We start from the raw sequence: 20,074 nt of genomic DNA on the forward strand, positions 1-20,074 counted from the left end.
CCTCAGATATAAGGGGGTCAAGGACTTCATTACTATAAAGGAGGTGCTGCTAATCACTGAAGAGGCTCACAAGCATGTCAATATGTTTTTTCACTTGTATTCCATTATAAAGTCTGGCTCTGTAATGGACAGCTATACATCACACTGCCCGATCTTTCCTATAATGCCGAACAGCTGTTTTGGATATGCTGAACTGAAGAAAAAAAAAAAAAAGTTATTACACTATTTCCCTGATTAAAATCAAAGACAGAACAAATGGGATGAATGTGACATTTCAATTGCACAAGAGCTCCTGCAACAGTGTCAATGAGCAAAGCCCAGCTCTCCTCTCCTCAAACAATAATCTCAACAAGCAGTGCCACGTTGTGGAATCAGGGTTACAATAGGATTCCAGGACTACAGATATTTATAGCTAATATTGCAGCTATCATGCGCGTGTAAATTTAAAGGACATAACTTAAAACTTTTGGCTTTTTAATAGGTATGGGGTTAAACTATAGTTAAAAAACAGAACGAAAGCACTTATGACTTCCAGATGTTTCCAGTTGTCTTTGTGTGCCCACTTCTTCTCTTCTCTAGCCCCTGTGTGGCGGGACCAGCTACCAGAGAACTTCAGGACTGCTCTGTCTCTCACTGCCTTCCGCTGCCTCCTCAAGACTGCGCTTGTAGATCTCATGATCTACCCCTCCTACTATGCACTGGACTAGCCTGACCTCAGCACCCCGTTACTGGATCCTCAGCTAATGCACCATCCTTGCACTACTGCACTACTACTATGTCATTGTAGATACAAATTATTCTCATCTTAACTTCTTATCCCACATTGTGTTCTAGTGGTATTTGCACTTACTCTAAACGATGCTGTATTTAAATGTTGTTTTTGCACTGTAACCTTGAATTGCCCTGTAACACCTGCAAGTCGCAAAAGGCATCTGCCAAATAAACTAATAATAATAATAATAATAATAATAATAATAATAATAATAATAATAATAATAATAATAATAATAATAATTTTCGCCTCATCCTCTAAAACACATCACTTCAAATGAAGAGCCCATTGAAAATGATGTGAACCATTTCTTTAACACAAACTTTGCATTGTGTTGAGAACTTTAACTAACTACACAGCTTAACTTGCTACACGTTTGACGTACTGTATGTGTTGTTTCTGCAACTTTAAAACCACACAAAGAGAAATTAAAAAGAAAGGTAAAAGAAAAGCAAAATGTTACTTTCTCTGAATCATGTGTTGAAAATGTGGTTGACAGTACCATCAGGTCACTTTCATCCCAGCAACAGCATCTGTTTCTTTAAATAGTTAATGCAAATACTACTGTTCCAATCGTACAGTGATTAAAGCTAACACAATAATTCCATACATTTTCCACCACAAGGCCATTTATTCACTATATACAGTACCAACACCAATTATGCGCTTTGCATCAAGACTGGGGCTGGGGATTGTATTGTCCAATTTTCCTCACTCAGGCCCCTTGCTCCCTAAATACCCGGGTATCTCTGAATAGATAATCGTCTCCTCTTTAACAATATGCAGAACATTTGAATGAGCGAGACATCTCATAAGTAGAACGGTACCCCAAAATGTTCTCCTTTGTCTAGAAAAGCAGTACATGGGATGGGGAGTTTGTTGCCGGATAACTTGACTCAGACTACTAGCTCATAAATATCTTGGTATCCCTGAATAGATATTGGTCTCCTCTTTAAAAACATGCTAAGGACTTTAATGAGCAGCCTGTCCCACAACACTGATCATTACAATGATTCATTTACTGCCAATGCTGAATGACTGGGTGGATCACTTGTTCTCTATTTTACAGTGGTGACTGCTAAGACTGGTTTATTTAATGTAGTGTTGTCCTTTTCAAACCTATTTCTGAGGGGAAAATGAAGAGAAAATGTCAAACTCAGTCATTCTGCATTGGTAGTATGTGGGTCAAATTTGGGGACAACAGCACTTGTGGGTCAAACTGCTCCTTATAATCTGTTCCAAAAACAAACTCCCCATCCCCAGTTGTACAGCTTTCCTAAAAAAAGAGAACATTTTGGGGTACCATTATACTTGTGAGATGTATTGCTCATTACAATATTTTGCATATGTTTGACAGACACAGTTACTGAGCTGAAAGTGACCTCCAGGTGCTATCAAGCACATTTTCAACACATGGTTCAGAGATGGAAACATTTTATTTTAAAACGTGATATCTACTGGTTAAAGAAATCTGTGACTTTCCTAGTCTTTTCACCTGGAGAGAGAAGTCTGCACTCCTTCAGGGCCTCCTTTCCTGTCAGTAACCTATCAGCTGCTTCCCCCAATGACTGACATGCTTTGCAACCAGTAAGATGCTTTGACCCGGAGAATTCAAGAACGCAAGACAAGCACACTGACAACTTTATGTTTGTGATAACATGCGTTTCCTTCAAAACTGCATATCTGAGATATATACTGTATATATAGTGAATGGAAGTACATAACAAGTAAGATTTATAAAAGCGACTTGGTTAGCTCCAGCCACTTCAACACTGAACAGAGGGTATTTGCCTCATCGTCTCATTCTGAATTCCAATGTCCAGTTGACACCCACAATGGGCTCATACTCTGATCCAAGCCCTTTTATGTAAGCTATGGTAGCTTCCCTGCAGCGACTATAAATGGAGACACCATGCTTGGTCAGTGGGATATCAGCAGCACATTTTCATTCTCTTTTGCAGTCATTTCCATGCTTGAAGAGAACAAAACATGACTGGAAAGGTACAGTACAGAACGTAATGCCTGTTTGTGTTCCTAAGGTGAGGTTTAGTCAGCGTTCTTCTAAAGACTACTGAATTATTTAATGAGGTGCCAGCATGGATTTCTAGTACAGGAAACAGGTTATGTAATTGGTCCTAGTGAGTGCAGAAAACTTCTCAGAAAGTCACCTGTCAGGCCCAACAATAACAGAGCTTAGCTGACAGTACAGGAAAGAGCTAAAATGCATGCTTTTTATTTTTTTTTGCCAATGTGAAAATCTTTCTTAAAACCAGAGAATTTTATGCTATTCAGGGGTCTATGTTAAGGAAGTGAACAGGGATGGATCGTAAGGCTGCCCCCTTTTCACTCTCTAAAAATCCCCCGGGTGTTGTACCTCTGTATTGACCCCCTTATTAACACTGCTGAGATCTGTGAAAGCATTTCTAAGTGGTAATTAGTCACATATGATACGACAGATTTAGTCACATGTGGGACATGTAGACAAGAACATTTGAATGTAAGCCACAGTACACAAATCTAACATTGTCATGAAACAAGGCTTTCCAATAAGTGTCTGGAAAGTAGATTTAAATATAAGACAGTACACAACTCTAACAATGTCATGGAACAAGGCTTTCCAATAAGTTAGTGCCAGGAAAGTAGAAGTAAGTGCTCCACGGGCAGGTTACAAAAACATGATCTGCAAATCGGCGGCTGGTTCAAACGGTAGGGAAGAGGCCTCAATGGGGCCTCATCCTCTTTCACACCGTTGCCATGGTATCCTCAGAACGCCCTGTCTGTGCTCACTGGAGGTCAAGGCAGGTCAGTCTCCAAGAGATTCCAGACACTGGGCCAAAGATGAGAAATGAGCAGGGTTACACAATACAAGCATTGCCTCTCACACACACAGAGACAACTGGAAATAAAAAAAGCAACGTGAATGTAAATAGTGGAGGAGCTCTGGGAAGTTGAACAGATTCAGGGGACAACCTCACTGATATCACATTGAGTGGGGTAGAAAAGCACTGCACAAAGCTTCTATTGAAGAGCCTAAGATAGAGACTCAATTCAATAAAGCACAAGAATGTTTCTTTAGATACAAATATACAATTCGGAAAAACGTGTATTGTAGGTGAGCACATTTTTTATTTTTTTACAATAGGATATAAGAAAATTCAGGAACAAGCAGAGGCCCTTTAATTGGGTCTTAAAGGATGATTCAGCATCAACAACATGGCTAGGTAACCCATTTCTTCACCACTATCTGTAAACTAGTGTGGCCTACCCTCTGTCCTAAGCATACAATGTTTAGTTTTTTACATAGTTCAATCTTTTGTAGATTTTGAATCCTTTCAATAGATTACTTATTTAGAATGGATCTTGTGAAGCATTACATAGTTCCGATATAGCTTTGAAACACCCAACCGTAAGACAAACATTTCACGTGATTAAGAATCTTTCCTGAGCTTGCTGTGTATTACTCCCAGCATGTTGCATTAAGCAAAGTGATGGTTCTGGCAGGGAGCTCACTTTATCCTTAGATCAAATCACATAAACATCAAGCATATTGAAGTCCTTCCAATACCAGATCAAATTGGCAATCAAATTGCTAGTATCTCATTCGTCCTCGATAAACAATATATCAAATATGTCACCAAGGAAAGGATTTATATCTTACCTAAATCAATTACGCTTCTGCTGTGTGCCAGAGTTCACCTCCTCCTCCCCAGCCTCACCTGCCTTTATTTGTCTTCCTCTTACGGGAGAGGGCAGCCTGCCCCCTGCCCATTATTGTCTAGTCTGTGTTTTAGTAAATAATCTATCACATGAGTTTCCTGACTGAACTTCAGTCCTTTTGTTGTTGTTTTTTTATATAAACCTGATTCTTCAAATCATTGTTGATACAGAAGAAAGGTCAGGCCGGCACAGCTCTCAGTGCTTACAGATTAGTTTCAGTGTTGCAGGCCTTATTTTAAAGCTGATATACCTAGAAAGGGAAGCAGGCGGAATGCCACCCATATTCTGCACAGCTACATTAAGAGCTGTTGAGCTTATTGGCATTTCTTCCTTAAAAGCGTTCTTACCTTTAAGTCAATAAATGAATGAGATCAGTTTCCACATGCTGATACGGTCTTTTATAGGGTCCATTTATCCGAGTGTTTTTAGCAGCTGTTAGGACAGCTCTTTTCATATCCTTCCATCCATTCGTCCATGCTTGAAAACAGACCATATCTGCTGATCAAACCACTTCCATTTTTAAGTTGCAATCGATAGCATACTGAAAGTCCAGTATATTGAAAAGGTATGCCTGAAAAGCAGACACTCGAAGAATGTTATGCAAACAATGCATATTCTATAGCCAGTCCTGCAATTCTAATCGTATTGCACATCCAAAACACCTTTATATACAGTTCAGCAGAGCTGTGTTATCTTGGTATTTATGAAGATACAAAACAGTATGTAGTTCACCAAAGCTTCTGTTGACATGCTAGACATAGGCACTTCATACACAGGTGTAAAAGCATGTTCAATGAAGCAAAATGCAATCTTCTCTATATAGCAGCCTTTAACCTAACAGATTTATGTTCTATTGTTCCACCGTGGAATATCCATATATCTTGAATAAGATTTTCTTCGCACTGTATGAAGAGATGAATCCAGATGCTTTGGATACTTGTCTCAACGTACAGCATAGAAGCAATTTATATTCCTGCCTACGACAATATGTGAGAAATGTAAACACCATGATATAGATGTGTTATTCAATGAGGATGCAGCTTGAGTGCCACGTCTTTTGCCGCGTCTTTTGTTGTTGTTTTTGTATATATTAAAAACCTTGTGAGGATGGTGGTTGATCAGCTACTGATTATTTAACTAGCTGACAGTCACGCATCCTTACTAAACTCGTGCAGACTGTGGCCGAGGGGTAATAAGATAATTAACAGCTAGTTAACCCCTCGGCCAGAGCATAAGAACCTGCAGCTGTCCGTGCTGCAGGGTTGAGCGTACAGAGGAGAGTACGGGGAGCGGAGAGAACGAGGCGAATAAGAGAAACAACTACTAAGTATCATTCTGGGGTAAAACCAGCATGCTTATTTGTTTACCTCTATTTGTTTAGCTAACGCGCCTTTTTTGTTTTGTGTTTTGTTGTTTGTTTAAATCTTTTGTTTTGTTTATTTATTTAATAAAATCAGCTGAACGCCGTGGCGTTCAGTTTCACCCGCCTATCCACTGTTTTGGTTTCTGTACTTCCTGGTCCGTGACGTCACCACACCTCACCACTGCAAGCCATCCTGCCACAGGCATACTTTTGTTTTACGGCTAATTCCAAATATATTTGAACATTTATTTAAATTCTGAAAGAATATTCAAACCCACATTTGTTCCAGTAACAGTACAAATACATTGCAGACGTGTCCATGTTTGAGTAGGTTAAAAAGGGTAACAGCAGTCAGGTCTGCTGCTATGTATCTGTTTATCTGTTGCTGTTTAGATCAGGCACTAATTAGATGTTTAAAACAGTCTCCCCCCCCCCCCCCCCGCCCGAATCTCACAAAATATGTATCTTTCCAAGAGGCACCAATGCCAATAAGAACTCAATTCAAGAGGGTCAAAAGAGTCCAACGGAAGACTGCAGCACCCTGCACTTAATAGAAGTGTCTAGACGATGTCTTGCACATATAATGTGCTCTAGTGCTGTGCTGGGAGAGGTCTAAAGAAATGTCAGGTTAACCAAAAGTCAAGATGTAACTTCAGAACAAGTAAACCAATCGAAAGGTCAGGGCACTCTCTCTTTATAGTAAGCCAGTGAGCTTCACATTCTATAGCCTGATGTCAAGGCAGGGGAACATGAAGCCTAGGCTGTCCCCAGTCGTGATCTCCTCTAAAGACAAAAGCAGTGCAGTGCTCCTGAAGCCAACTTCAAAGTTATTTATCTGGTCGTTTCACCTGCCTGCAAAAGAATCACTGTTTGGGAGGAATCCTCTTGCATGCACAGGCCAGATTCACAGAAATCCTGATGCCATATTAATGGAAAAGGACAGTGCTTTACATTTGAAAGTGTAATAGATTACAAAACTCTTTGATTCCTAACCACAGTAAAAGAAAACATGTTTGTTTTATTGGGCTAAAAGGATAATACAATCAGATTTAAGCGTACACACGGTACCTGTTACGAGATTTGAGTGATTGGCTAGCATGCCAGGGAGACAGCAGGCACATGAATCTGACAACTAGGCCTGTGTCCAAGCACATCAAAGGATGCTTCTGTACAGAACTGACCTCACCCGAAAAACATGCGAGTGAGCTGGGATTCACACAAAACAAAGCAGGTTTTTTTTTTTCCTCTGAACTCCAAGGTAAAGGAAGGACATGCATTGTGATTCATCCAGATATAAATCAAGGATCAAGCATTTGGGGAATGTAACTCAGCCACTTTATAGACTAACGAGGTGACTTAGCACTAAAGTCAATGTGGAATTGATTCCAGAACTGCATACCAACAGGGCAAGGTTGCATACTTTGTACTGCTAACTTACTGATTATTTCTTCAATTACTGGATCAGATTATATGAATGAAGGCCCTTTTAATGCATTTCTTTATAACCCTGTACAATGCAGAGGGAAGTAGCTAAAGAAAGAGTAGATCATTCACAATCTGGGTCAGGTTGCATAAAAGACTTGCAGGGTCATCTTTCCAGATAGCCGCTGCCAATGCAGCCCATATCAGTAAAAATCATGTTCAATTTCTTTCAAATTCGGGCACGTTTGGAAAACTCTCTTTAAGTTTCACTGTCCAGTCACCTGTCGTGATGCTATCTGTCCGCTTGTGTTTAGAGTTTGCAACAAGGTGACATTCCCTTCTAAGATTCGGATTGCAAAGCTGTGAAGTTGGCATGAAAATTCAACTTTGAAATATAACATAACCATGATATTGATGGTGTGATACAGCCATCTGAAATGTCTTTGTATCAGATATCTGTCGGATGGAACTGATGTCACATTAAAATGAGCTATACTGTTTTTTTCTTCTTCTCTATATATTATATCAAATATAGTACCGTGTGTTGTGTAAGATACAAGCTGATTTTCAGCCACTTGCGGCCAGTGAGCCCCTGAGTGGCTTTGTTCTGACCTCTTTCTGGGTGGATAGATAGCATTGCATATTTTTTTTATAAGTACAAGCTTATACAATGTTAACACAAGTTTTCAGGATGTTTGACTTTAATGCCTGATGCTCTGATGGAATTGAAATTGTAGGTTACAAAAAACATGCATCATCTTTGTTGCAAGGGGTGCACTGATGTCGATACAAACTGCATTTCTCAGTCTCTTAAAGTGCTGCCAAGAGACGTTCAATTGCCATGATGTGTAAATAAACATATTTTAAAAATATTATTTGAAAACGCAGATATAAAGTATGTCACTGTAGCTAGCCAGACAGACAGTTCTTTAGCTCATTCAAAGAGTGCATAAGAATACCAGCTCATATAACATTGAGAGACAAACCACAGCTATTATTTTTAAAGTGAGATCCGTGAATGTTAGAAATTCAAATCTGTTTTGTGAACATTTAAACCAGGAATTGTTTAACATAATGCTTTGATGGTGGTCTGTCTGCCTTGAAAGTCAAACTGTAAACCATGAGGGTAATTAACTTTTCCAAAAGACCAACTATATTGGATGATAATCCCATGCACATGGCCGGAGAATTGTGAATCAACAAGATCTACGTAAGGCTGTGCTCAACACCTCATGTTAAAAGACGAACACACAGAAACTGCAATCTTCAGTTTGTTTTCACAGCCTTCCTCTTTCAGAACCAGTATCCCCTGAATATACACTGTGAAGAACGAGACTTAATGGAGATCTCCTGGCTGAAAAATAACTGCTAAAGTTACCAAACAGACCATTTACCCCCGTTTTTGTTTCTCCCAAATGTCCAGTAATGCTCCCTCACCACAGCAATCCCTACAACAGGTCAGTAGTTGTCCTCCGATCCCCAGTGACCTCTTTACACCCAGGAGCTCCTCAGTGGATCAGCCCTGCTTTGGCCTCACTTGGCGCCTGGCCAGGGGGTCCACTGTAGCGCTGTGAGGAGAAGCAGTACTTCCTAACCCATGAGAGCACCAGATCCAAAGTAACGTTCTCTGTGGATTCCTAGGCGAAGATCAAGAACATTGTACAGTGTTAAAAGACTGACCGTGCACACCAATTGCTTCTACAGTGAAATCGGCACTTAATAGTTCTGCATGAGGAAACATTTAGTGCATCAAATAAAGCCCGACGTACACCAGAAGCTTGCCATGGTGAAGGTGGCTTGGTTTGGCCCACTCAAGCTGCAGATTGCCTGCAGGCTCTAGGGAGACGAGCATTCACAGCAGATCATGAGGTTGATTGAAAGTGGGATGCTGGATGGAGAATGGTGTTGGTCAGTTGAGTCAATGATATCGTGTTTGATTTTAAACCAAAGGTGTTTCTCTTAGGACAATGTCATCGTCAGGTTTGCTTCAAAAAGAGACAAGAACCGATAAAGTAAGGTATGCTAACTTTTCACTTGTGAATATAAGGAAAACATTATTTCTGCAATTCATTACTAGTGAGATTTGCCTCAGAGTTTCATCATTTCAGATTACATATATTTTTTTTTTATAATTATCGTTTACATTCATAACAAACCAGAATGCTTGTTTTAGCCAATTGGTGGCTGTTCTGTGGTTTTGTAAATCAGAGTGCATTACCTTAATGCAATGCAATGTTTGTGACAATTGTGACAACATTTGTCTGGTGTGCCAGGTAGGCATTATTCTTAGTCCTACCAAATAAATAACATCAAATATCGTATCACTAGGACCTAGCAGCAAAGCACATTCTTAAACTAATACAAAATATTATTGTCCCAGTATAATAATTTTTTTTTAGTTTTTAAGGCTACAGTTAAAAAGTAGTTTAAAAGTATTACCATTTTAAATAAAGAAACAAACAAAAAAAAACATTTAATACACACCAGGCCCACTATAAACACAAAAGTAACAAACTACCATAGAAACAGACACAGACAAATACATAAAGTTGTTCCCCCCTTATTTCAAATCAGATTACTTTAAATCATTCTTATGCAAATCAGAAAACACATGCATATGCAAATATTAAAACCCTCTTTTCAATAAAACATTACATATGCTATTGCGTTTCCTTTATTCAAAAGACACGTCTCTTAATTTCTTACATATAGAAATAGACTGCAAAAACTCAATCAGCACCAATAACCAAAGGCCAACGTATTCACTATAGTCTTTTTTTCAAACATTGAAGTTTAACAACAAACACTATAGCATACATCTAAAATGGCTGCATGCGAGGCATTGCCTATCACATTCAGGTTAATATCAGTATATCAGTGACACGCTTATTTGTAACAAAATTCCAAATAAATAAGGTTCCTCGTTTGCTATTAGAATTTAGAAAAGAAAAAAAATACAATAGGAACTCTTGCCAGCATCAGAGCTGGATTTTTCTCCACCTGCCCCACACGTGTCTCATATAATTGCAGCTTGATTGACAGCACTAGAAGACACACCCGCACAATAATAAAACATATTCTGTTAGTTTCTTTTTGAGAATTGATTACATTTAAAGCCGTTTTTGGCTTCATTAAAATAAGCCAGCAATTGAAAGAGTGCTGCTCCTGAATGTAAATCGACTTCCAAGTACGTTTTTAAGCTAGCAGTAATTTAAATTGTTTTGGTTTTGTGTAATAATCGTTTTAATGTGGTCCAAGGTACACGTAATGCATTTTATTTGTTAATTGATTCCCCATTTCTACTTCCAAATGGCTTTTTGTGCATGTTGCAACATCGAGGTTGATGAAAGATATTATGTTACTCTTTCCCATTCATTTCTGCAACCATGTACAATGTATGCCTTCACTTCTTCAAAAGGTCACCAGCTGCTACTGATCAAGATTTTTTTCAAAACTCGCAATCCATGTTTTCACACAGTTTATTCTTTCATGTCCTGTGTTATAATATTGTAGCGATCCGTGCATGTGTGTTTATGTACTGTATTCCCTGCTGTCTGTTTGTGTTTGCATGATGTGTGTTATTCCCTCCCCGCTGTATTCCACCATTGCTTGTTTATCTTTTGTGTGTGTGTTTCTCCGTACCATGTGACTCGCTGTTTGTTTATCTGCCCTGGTCTGTTCCCATTGGTTGTTATCTGTGCGTCCTCATTGGTCTGTCTGTGCCCATTGGTCCTGGTGTGCGGCTGAGGGCCAATGGGATGTGTCCGATGCCTGGTACCCTATTTGCATGAAGGGGCGGGCTAAGCCTATAAGAAGGCACTGCAGTGCTGTTCAGATAGTTGTTCCGGGAAAGCGGTGAAGCAGACAGAGCAAAGGTCTCTGAGAGGTCATCCAAATTAATAAAGGATTCGAACTCAAACAAGCGTGTCTTCTCCATTTTCTGCCTCCGGCAAACGCTACAATATGTATAGCTGAACCTGTCCTTATGGTATAAGAGCAGAGCATTTTATATTATATATATATTGAACATTTAACCCTTATATTATTATAGCCCCCCATTGAAATCTGAAATGGCGCCACTATAGGAGTTAGATGTGATGGGTTTAGATGTGATTTACCATCACAGATTTTTCCTGAGGGATTTTATCTAACCAATTGTAAAAGGTATACAAAGGAGCTGTGTCGCCTACTTAAGACGTCAATGGCATACACTGTCTGTTTACACAATCACGTTATGGCTATGGAACATGCCTGGGGACAGGCAGGTTGTCCGAAATATCAAGATGTCAGGTTTGTCACTGTCTGAGCCTAAGCAAGTCACTTAACCACCATGTGCTCCGTCTTTCAGGTGAGGCGTTGTTGTAAGTGACTCTGCAGCTGATGCACATTTCACACACCCTAGTCTCTGTAAGTCGCCTTGGATAAAGGTGTCTGCTAAATAAACAAATAAAAATAATAATAAAAATAATAATTGCACATACATGTGTGGACGAGAGTGAGAGGTTAGGGCAGGTGCAGTATACGTTTTTTGATTAAAACATTTATTTTTTATATATAGCTTTGTGGCAATGTGCCCCGCCCCTGTGTGCATTTGTGTGTTATGTGTTGTATGTTGTGTGTGTAAATGTTGGTGTATAGTCATTGGTACACGGGATATAAACGGGTCTGTGTGTTTCTGTCTCTGGTCTGAGTTCCTCCCTGCAGCCAGCCTGTCACAAGCTTATATACACATGCCTTCCTGATAAAGAACTGTAACCACCAGAAATGCAATGTGTTGTCACAGCTCATGATATTTTACTTGTGGTTAAGAACAAATGGATCCTCTAATGTTAGCACATGTTTCCTTTGCAGCACACAATAAAGTATAGGAGGCACTAGAGTGTCAGTTAAATGGCAGAACAATCGCCATGCTTTTGATAGTTACTGCAGGGGTTCCCAAACTTTCTCAGCTCGAGGCCCCCCAAAACATTCTGAATCCTGGCTGAGGCCCCCCACCCAATGAATCTGTATTATTATTATTATTTTGTCATTAGCAGACATCTTTATCATTTTTATTACTAAGAACATAAGAACATAAGAAAGTTTACAAACGAGAGGAGGCCATTCGCCATCATGCTCGTTTGGTTTTTAATAGCTTATTGATCCCAGAATCTCATCAAGCAGTTTCTTGAAGGATCCCAGGGTGTTGGCTTCAACAACATTACTGGGGAGTTGGCTCCAGACCCTCACAATTCTCTGTGTAAAAAAGTGCCTCCTATTTTCTCTTCATGTTGTCCTTTTTTATAGTTTCCCTACATTGTCTAGATGAAGACATTTCTGAGTCAACATAAACTCCTAGGTCTTTTTCATAGATTCCTCCTTCAATTTCAGTATCTCCCATATGATATTTATAATGCACATTTTTATTGCCTGCGTGCAGTACTTTACACTTTTCTCTATTAAATGTCATTTGCCATGTGTCTGCCCAGTTATGAATGCTATCTAGATCATTTTGAATGACCTTTGCTGCTGCAACAGTGTTTGCTACTCCTCCTATTTTTGTGTCGTCTGCAAATTTAACGAGTTTGCTTACTATACCAGAATCTAAATCATTAATGTAGATTAGGAACAGCAGAGGACCTAATACTGATCCCTGTGGTACACCACTGGTTACCTCACTCAATTTTGAGGTTTCTCCTCTAATCAGTACTTTCTGTTTTCTACATGTTAACCACTCCCTAATCCATGTGCATGCATTTCCTTGAATCCCTATTGCGTTCAGTTTGAGGATTAATCTTTTATGCAGGACTTTGTCAAAAGCTTTCTGGAAATCTAAATAAACCATGTCGTGGTTTACATTAAGTAATTCAGCTGCAGACACCTTTATCCATTGCTACTTAGATACTGAGCAGATCACCTTACTCTTATTGCAAACAACAAATTAAATAAGAAAACAAAAAGGTACAAGGATAAAAATAAATGTAAGTAAATAATACTACTTACAAAGTACTCTGGATTCAGCATGCCTCATGGGATGGGTGTGCTTGGTAATTCCTGCACAGGTCATTACATCGCGGTTTCATTCCAGTCAATGATATTCGCATGTAACTCTCCACATGCAGACCTGCTCTGTGCTTTGTCTTCAGTGCTGTCAGTGTGGAAACCCGGTCTCACACATATATGTTGTAGCAAAGGGTAAAATAGTTCTCACAGCTTTATCGCTAACAACAGGATACTCATCCATGAACCAGAACTGTGGTAATGGAACAGCAGATAATTTAATCTTTAAAGTCCCATCATTTGACTGTTCAATCAACTACTCTTGGGATTTCAGGTCCAGGTTTCTATCGATTTCAGAATCAAAGGGATTTCAGATTCAATTCAAATGTTTGTTTTCGCGCTCTGGAAAGTATTCACTGAAGTAATGTTGCAGATGAATCAAATGAGACACGATGAGTGGCGGGATGCTGCTGGTACTCATGCTGGAAGATTTAAGTTCTTCATGTGAAAGTGGAAACATTTCTGTCACTCCTTCATTAAGTTTATTTTACCAGAGAGCAATTTTTTTAGTGAATGCTCTAACTTTGTCTTGCATATTTAATACGGTTACGTCACAGCCTTGGATGCTTTGATTCAGATAACTTATTATTATTATTATTATTATTATTATTATTATTATTATTATTATTATTATTATTTAATTCTTACAATTGTTACAAGATATCACATTATTTTTACATACAATTACCCATTTATACAGTTGGGTTTTTACTGGAGCAATCTAGGTAAAGTAACTTGCTCAAGGGTACAGCAGCAGTGTCCCCCACCTGGGATTGAACCCATTCTGTGTTTCATGGGCCTAGCTTTTATCATATTGACAATTTTTATCACTTCTTGCAGCAGCTGGTTAAACTCATCATCCATATGTTTGGCAACAAGTGCTTCACGGTAAAGCATGCAATGACTTGCAACGGCATTTGGAGATTTTGTCTTTATAAAAGCTACAACACCATTACATTTGCAGCCGCACTGTCGATGTGTGGAAGTGTTATTTGACAAATTCCCCCCCTTCTATAAACCTTACATATACGAGTAGCTGTGCAGCATTTGCAACGTCTGTACTTTCATCTAACTGCAAGGCAATGTACGGGCTAGCACGCAACCAATCCAAAAGATGAGCAGAAACATCTTCTGCCATGTCACATATCCTTCGGCACAGTGTTGTTTGACAATGGCACCACTTAAATTTTTTTGGCTGCTTCTTCACCCAGTATTTCACAAACAATATCTACAGTAGCTGGCAAAATGAACTCTTCCCCAATTGTATGCGTTTGTTTTTTGTGCGAGCAATGTGGTATGAGGCTAGAAAAGATGCCTTTAAGGCTCTCTCTGGAACAGTAACGTGCTGCTTAAAAGTACTCACTAGTTTTAAAATTTGGGATTCCTTTCTTTTAAAAAAATCTATAGATTTCCCAGCTTCATTTGGGTGTTTTTGTTGTAAATGCCGCTTCAACTTTGATGCCTTGAGGCATTCATTATATAGGATTTCAAAGCACATCACACATTTTGGGTAATCAAGGCCGTCTTTCTTCGTAATGCAAGAAAACCCGAAGTGAATGTACTCAGCATCATATTTTTGAGATTTTGATTTTGATGCCTTCACGGAGGATGCCTGCTCGTTTGTACAGGTGGTACTTGTGGCACTGGTACTCATGGAAGCATCACTGCATTTGTTTTCCTCCTCAGGCTCTTTTCGTTGGCGTTTCAGAAACCGCGCCATTTTGACTGTTATACTCTGTCGAGTTCTCACTGTACATGTGCAGAAGTGGAATGTTTTATTTTATCAACAGCAGGGGGGAGAAAATATATCTAGAAGCTGAACGAAAAAAAATATAAAATTGTTTTTTTTAAAACGTATTGTGAGAAATCCTGCTTTATATTTAATTGTAAATTGCATAAATATAGCTGTTTATCCACCCATCCATCCATTATCGATCCGCTTCTCCTGGTGAGGGTCGCGGCTATATTTGTTATTTAAATTGTAATTGCAATTCACCCCGCTTTTGTGATAATGGTACATACTCTAAGCACGAAACAAGCAACCAGGGACATTCAAAGTACATATGCAGGGCAGGGGGCGCAAGGGCAAGAGCTTTAAGATTTGTTTATTTAACTTTTAAGATTTGCTTTTAAATATTTCACACATCATTTTCTTTTGTTCAGTAATTTTACATATTTTGCTGCGGACCCCCTGAAGCTACGCCGCAGACTCCAGATTGGTAACCCCTGAGTTACTGTATTCCCTCAGTTTTCAAATACCTGCACAACCCATTAAAATACAATACATAAAATAACATCTCAAATCTGTTTCTCATACAGTACACCTTACCACACAAAAAGCTTCTTTTAAACTAAAAGAGATAAATACAACTAGATTGAAAATCCTGCCTGTCACACAATACTACTCAGTTTCATAGTGAAATTGGATTAGAAAACGCTACATATTTCTTGCAATTTATTTGTAGTTACTAAATACAACTTCTCGAACTAACTAACTATCCCGTTTGACATGAATATGTATTTTTCAATATACAGCTATGGCCAAAGGTTTTGTATCACCTAGAATTTTAGCATTGATATCGCAAAAGTCTACCGGAAGCCATAATAGTAGTACAGTATTTCATGTTAGATTTCAAAATGTCTCATTTTTCAATTTTTGTCAGTTTTTCATAAAGTATTTGGGAAACTACAAAGTGATTCAATATATTAATGTAACATTATTCAGCTGGTTTCATTCCACTTTATGAAGCTAAATGAGTTCATTCTATAGGGTGATGCCAACCTTTTGGCCGTAGCTGTAAATAGTAAACACACATATGTGTTGGTGGTCATAATAAAATATAATTGACTTTAAAATGACTTGAGCTGCCTCTCTCGGTAGATGGAATGCTACGGAAACTACGTAAAGCTAACTAGTCTACTAGCTTTCTGAGCACGGCAGTGATGAATATATAGGAACGAAAAATAGTGGGTTCTTTTACCTGCAAAACTTGCCAACATCAGAATCGTAATCATGCACTGAGTTAATATGCATTTATACGGGGACAGCCTTGTTTCTAGCAGATCGACTCTTCAGTACATGTTAATTCTCCAAAAGGTGAATAATTGTGCTCCTGTTAAATCGATACCTCAAATCACATCATCAGAGTAATAAGACCTAGGAGTTTATGTTGACTCAGAAATGTCTTCATCTAGACAATGTGGGGAAGCTATATAAAAGGCCAAGATGCTCGGATATATTGTGAAAAGTGTTGAATTTAAATCAAGGAAAGTAATGTTAAAACTTTACAATGCATTAGTAAGACCTCACCTAGAATATTGTGTTCAGTTCTGGTCACCTTGTTACAAAAAGGATATTGCTGCTCTAGAAAGAGTGCAAAGAAGAGCGACCAGAATTATCCAGGGTTTAAAAGTCATGTCTTATGCAGACAGGCTCAAATAATTGAATTTGTTCAGTCTTGAACAAAGAAGACTACGCGGTGATCTGATTCAAGCATTCAAAATTCTAAAAGGTATAGATAATGTCGACCCAGGGGACTTCTTTGACCGGAAAAAAGAAACAAGGACCAGCGGTCACAAACGGAGATTAGATAAAGGGGCATTCAGAACAGAAAATAGGAGGCACTTTTTTACACAGAGAATTGTGAGGGTCTGGAACCAACTCCCCATTAATGTTGTTGAAGCTGACACCCTGGGATCCTTCAAGAAGCTGCTTGATGAGATTCTGGGATCAATAAGCTACTAACAACCAAACGAGCAAGATGGGCTGAATGGGGCCTCCTCTCGTTTGTAAATGTTATGTTTCTAATTTCTTATAAGAACATAAGAACATAATTTCTTATGTTCTTATGTTCTTATAAGCAAGTCGCAGCCCACACAAGCACACCAAGCCTGGCATTTTCTTAGAGCAATAGGCACAAGCATGATTTATGTTTTCCAACCAGTAAGTAACCGATCCTGTTCAGACGAGTTAACAATGCAATTTAATGTATGTGTTATAAATAACGAAACGCTTAAATTACGTAATTAGTGGATAATTAAAATAGACTTTTTTATTATTACTATTGGCTTAAATACGTGTTCCTAAAAGCAGACATTATGCTAGGAATTGATACTGTTAAGACGCATCTCATTCTTTGCCTGGTCTGAGGCACGTGTTTTTATGATGCCGATAAGGGTCAATTAACAGATACAGATTCATCAATCAGACGAATAATATGCTAATCACAAAATTGGTCTCTAAGGGCACGTTATTCTAACGTCACAATGTTTTTTGATGGTAAATGCTATTTATTCATCACCTGATGAAATACTGTCATGTTAAACACTATTACTGGCACGATAAGTTTTATCAATATGGGCCAAAGAGTGGTAAGGGTATGAAATTTAGCCAGAATCACTTGAATCCTTTAACCCTTAAAGTTAAGTATTTTTTATTATGTATTCTGCTCAGAGATACATGTATAAAAATGTGTTATTCTATGACCCAAGGGACCTTACAATACTTCCTTAAAGTTTTGTTGAAAAATATTGATGTTTGGGCAAATTACAAGATATTGTTTCACCAGAGTGATTGCAATGACATAATACTTTATAAGCAGTAATGGACAATACTCTCGATTATTTTATTTATAAATGTTGTAAAAACATATATATGAGACAGAATAAATGTTCTAATATAATTATAAGTCAAATACATCCGAGTTACAGTGTTTCCCCTTTTTTTATTAGCTCTAAACAAGTTTCTGTGATGTTTTGTTTCTGCTTTTGTCTCTGCCGAGCTGCTGTAAACTGACTCCACCCTTTAGACACTAAATGCCCCTCTCAGTGACATCACACAAAAAAACCTATCAGGAAGTGAATGTCAGTCCCTCCCCTATCCATTGATATGTGTTTCAAGCCTGTACTGCAAAGTACGGTGGCCCTGTAACGATCGCGGTCCTAAAAGCCCACTTCAGTATGAGCGTGTTAACACAATCCTGATGCTTAAAGGGTTAAGATCCAACATGACAAAGTTTTGAGATCAATCAGCCAATAGGAACTGGACCATCTTAAATGGACTGAATGTCCTCCTCTCACCCGTACATTTTGGTATGTTTTTATAAAATATCGGTGCAAAGGCTGTTATCGTGTTCACCAAGGAAGACAGATGAACAGACTGACCCACACACATAAGGCTTCCCATTTTTGGAATGAGGACCCTAAAAAATTATCTCAAAGCGTTTTACAAAAATCGCAACATTGAACAGTGAATCCTAGAATTATGGATGCAGAAAGACAGATGGTTTCAAAGCCGACGTTATAGATGAAAGTTTTTGAGCAATATCATTGTTTGTCCCTGAGCTGTGGGTCAGTTACAATTCACATATGACATCATACCTCAGGAGCTGTGACTCATTGCCCTTGACATGAGAATGCCTAATGCCCATTTTCTCCAATTACTCTGGGAAGCAGGCAACACACCAGAACTCATTTGGGGACTCAGACTGGCTCTTGCTAACACAAACCATGTGTTTAAACTCAGATAAGATGTAATCTGACTGCACACCATCATGAGGGCAATAAAGTCCTAAACTCAGTCACAAGCAATTGAAAGTAGCTCATTTCTTCGTCAATCGGCTGGTCAACAAGCCTTCTAAACGACCCTTTATAAAACACACATATGTATATATACTGTTAGGATTTTAAAACACATTGATTGTGTGACTAATGCACTGGTAACATCTCCTACCCATAGCTGATAGGGTATAGAAAACAAAACCGCACATCACAAATTCTTAGCCTCTGGTATTAGGTCAGTAATGGAGAGAGAGAGTCAATGGAAGGCCTTCAGGTGCTAATATGGCATTATCTGTTCTAAATGCAAATTAGAATTAAAAACCTACTGGCCTACAAAACGTTGCTTGTTGTCTTGTATCCAGTGACAACAGATAAACAGCACACAGCTATTCAGCATAGAAGATAAGGGTTCAAAAGACAAAGGGCCTGTAGAGGAGCTTAAGCTTTTCAAGGACAAGGGTGTGCTGTCATGGTGTAAGTGTTACCTGTGCTTCCTTGTCATGCTCAGATAGTATCTGTCCATTTCCAGAACTCTCTGTTTTTCACTCCCTCTTTACCATTCAATGCAAGTGTTGATGTACTTGGAAATAGGGATGGGTTTGCACCACTGTTTTCAGGTTCTCAGCAGTAAATCAGCATTTGAAGCTGTACACCTGTAAGATGTGAAAGTCAATGAGATATGTAGTAATATGTATTTTGTTGTCCAGTGGCTATAACCGTGCTTACCGGTGTAGATTTCAGCCTCCAGTGGGTCCTCCACCTTCTTGTGCTGTATGATGAAGTCTGAGATCTTGCATCCTATAACAGGCTCGATGTCCAGCCACTCCATCGCTACCATGGTGCTTGATGGCTCCAGGTTAGGTGCCAGTCGTAGTCTGCAGATTTAAACACACAATTAGAAAGCATGACACCATTGAGATGACTCGCCCTGCATGCCACGCCACAGTGGCTTTACTGTAGGAGTCACCAGGAACCACATTGATATGTTTATCTTTTCATTCGACCTTTGGGGGACAGAACCGCTAAGCTGCCCACACAAAGCACTGAGTCAGCTGGGTAATATTACAGACTTACATTATAGCAATATAGAATATAGCTGCAAAAAAAAAAAAAAACTGCAATAAGAATGGATAGACACATCATGTAAACTGCTTTGTTTTTACACTTTGGTAACAATTGAGTTGATACTTCCACAGCCTTCC

The 20,074-nt window shown here is 38.8% G+C and overlaps 1 protein-coding gene across 4 annotated transcripts in view; it reads right to left on the reverse strand.

Annotated features, from left to right (window-relative positions):
* LOC117396811 (astrotactin-2-like) overlaps positions 1-20,074 on the reverse strand; it is a 559,949-nt gene that overhangs the window by 116,332 nt on the left and 423,543 nt on the right. For all 4 annotated transcript variants that reach the window (XM_059005718.1, XM_059005716.1, XM_059005717.1 and 1 more), the window contains one exon: positions 19,599-19,747. In XM_059005718.1, the coding sequence (XP_058861701.1) occupies positions 19,599-19,747 (149 nt within the window). The remainder of the gene's footprint in view (positions 1-19,598; positions 19,748-20,074) is intronic.

This window comes from Acipenser ruthenus, chromosome 31 (genome assembly GCF_902713425.1).
Source record: "Acipenser ruthenus chromosome 31, fAciRut3.2 maternal haplotype, whole genome shotgun sequence".
Lineage (NCBI taxonomy): Eukaryota > Metazoa > Chordata > Actinopteri > Acipenseriformes > Acipenseridae > Acipenser > Acipenser ruthenus.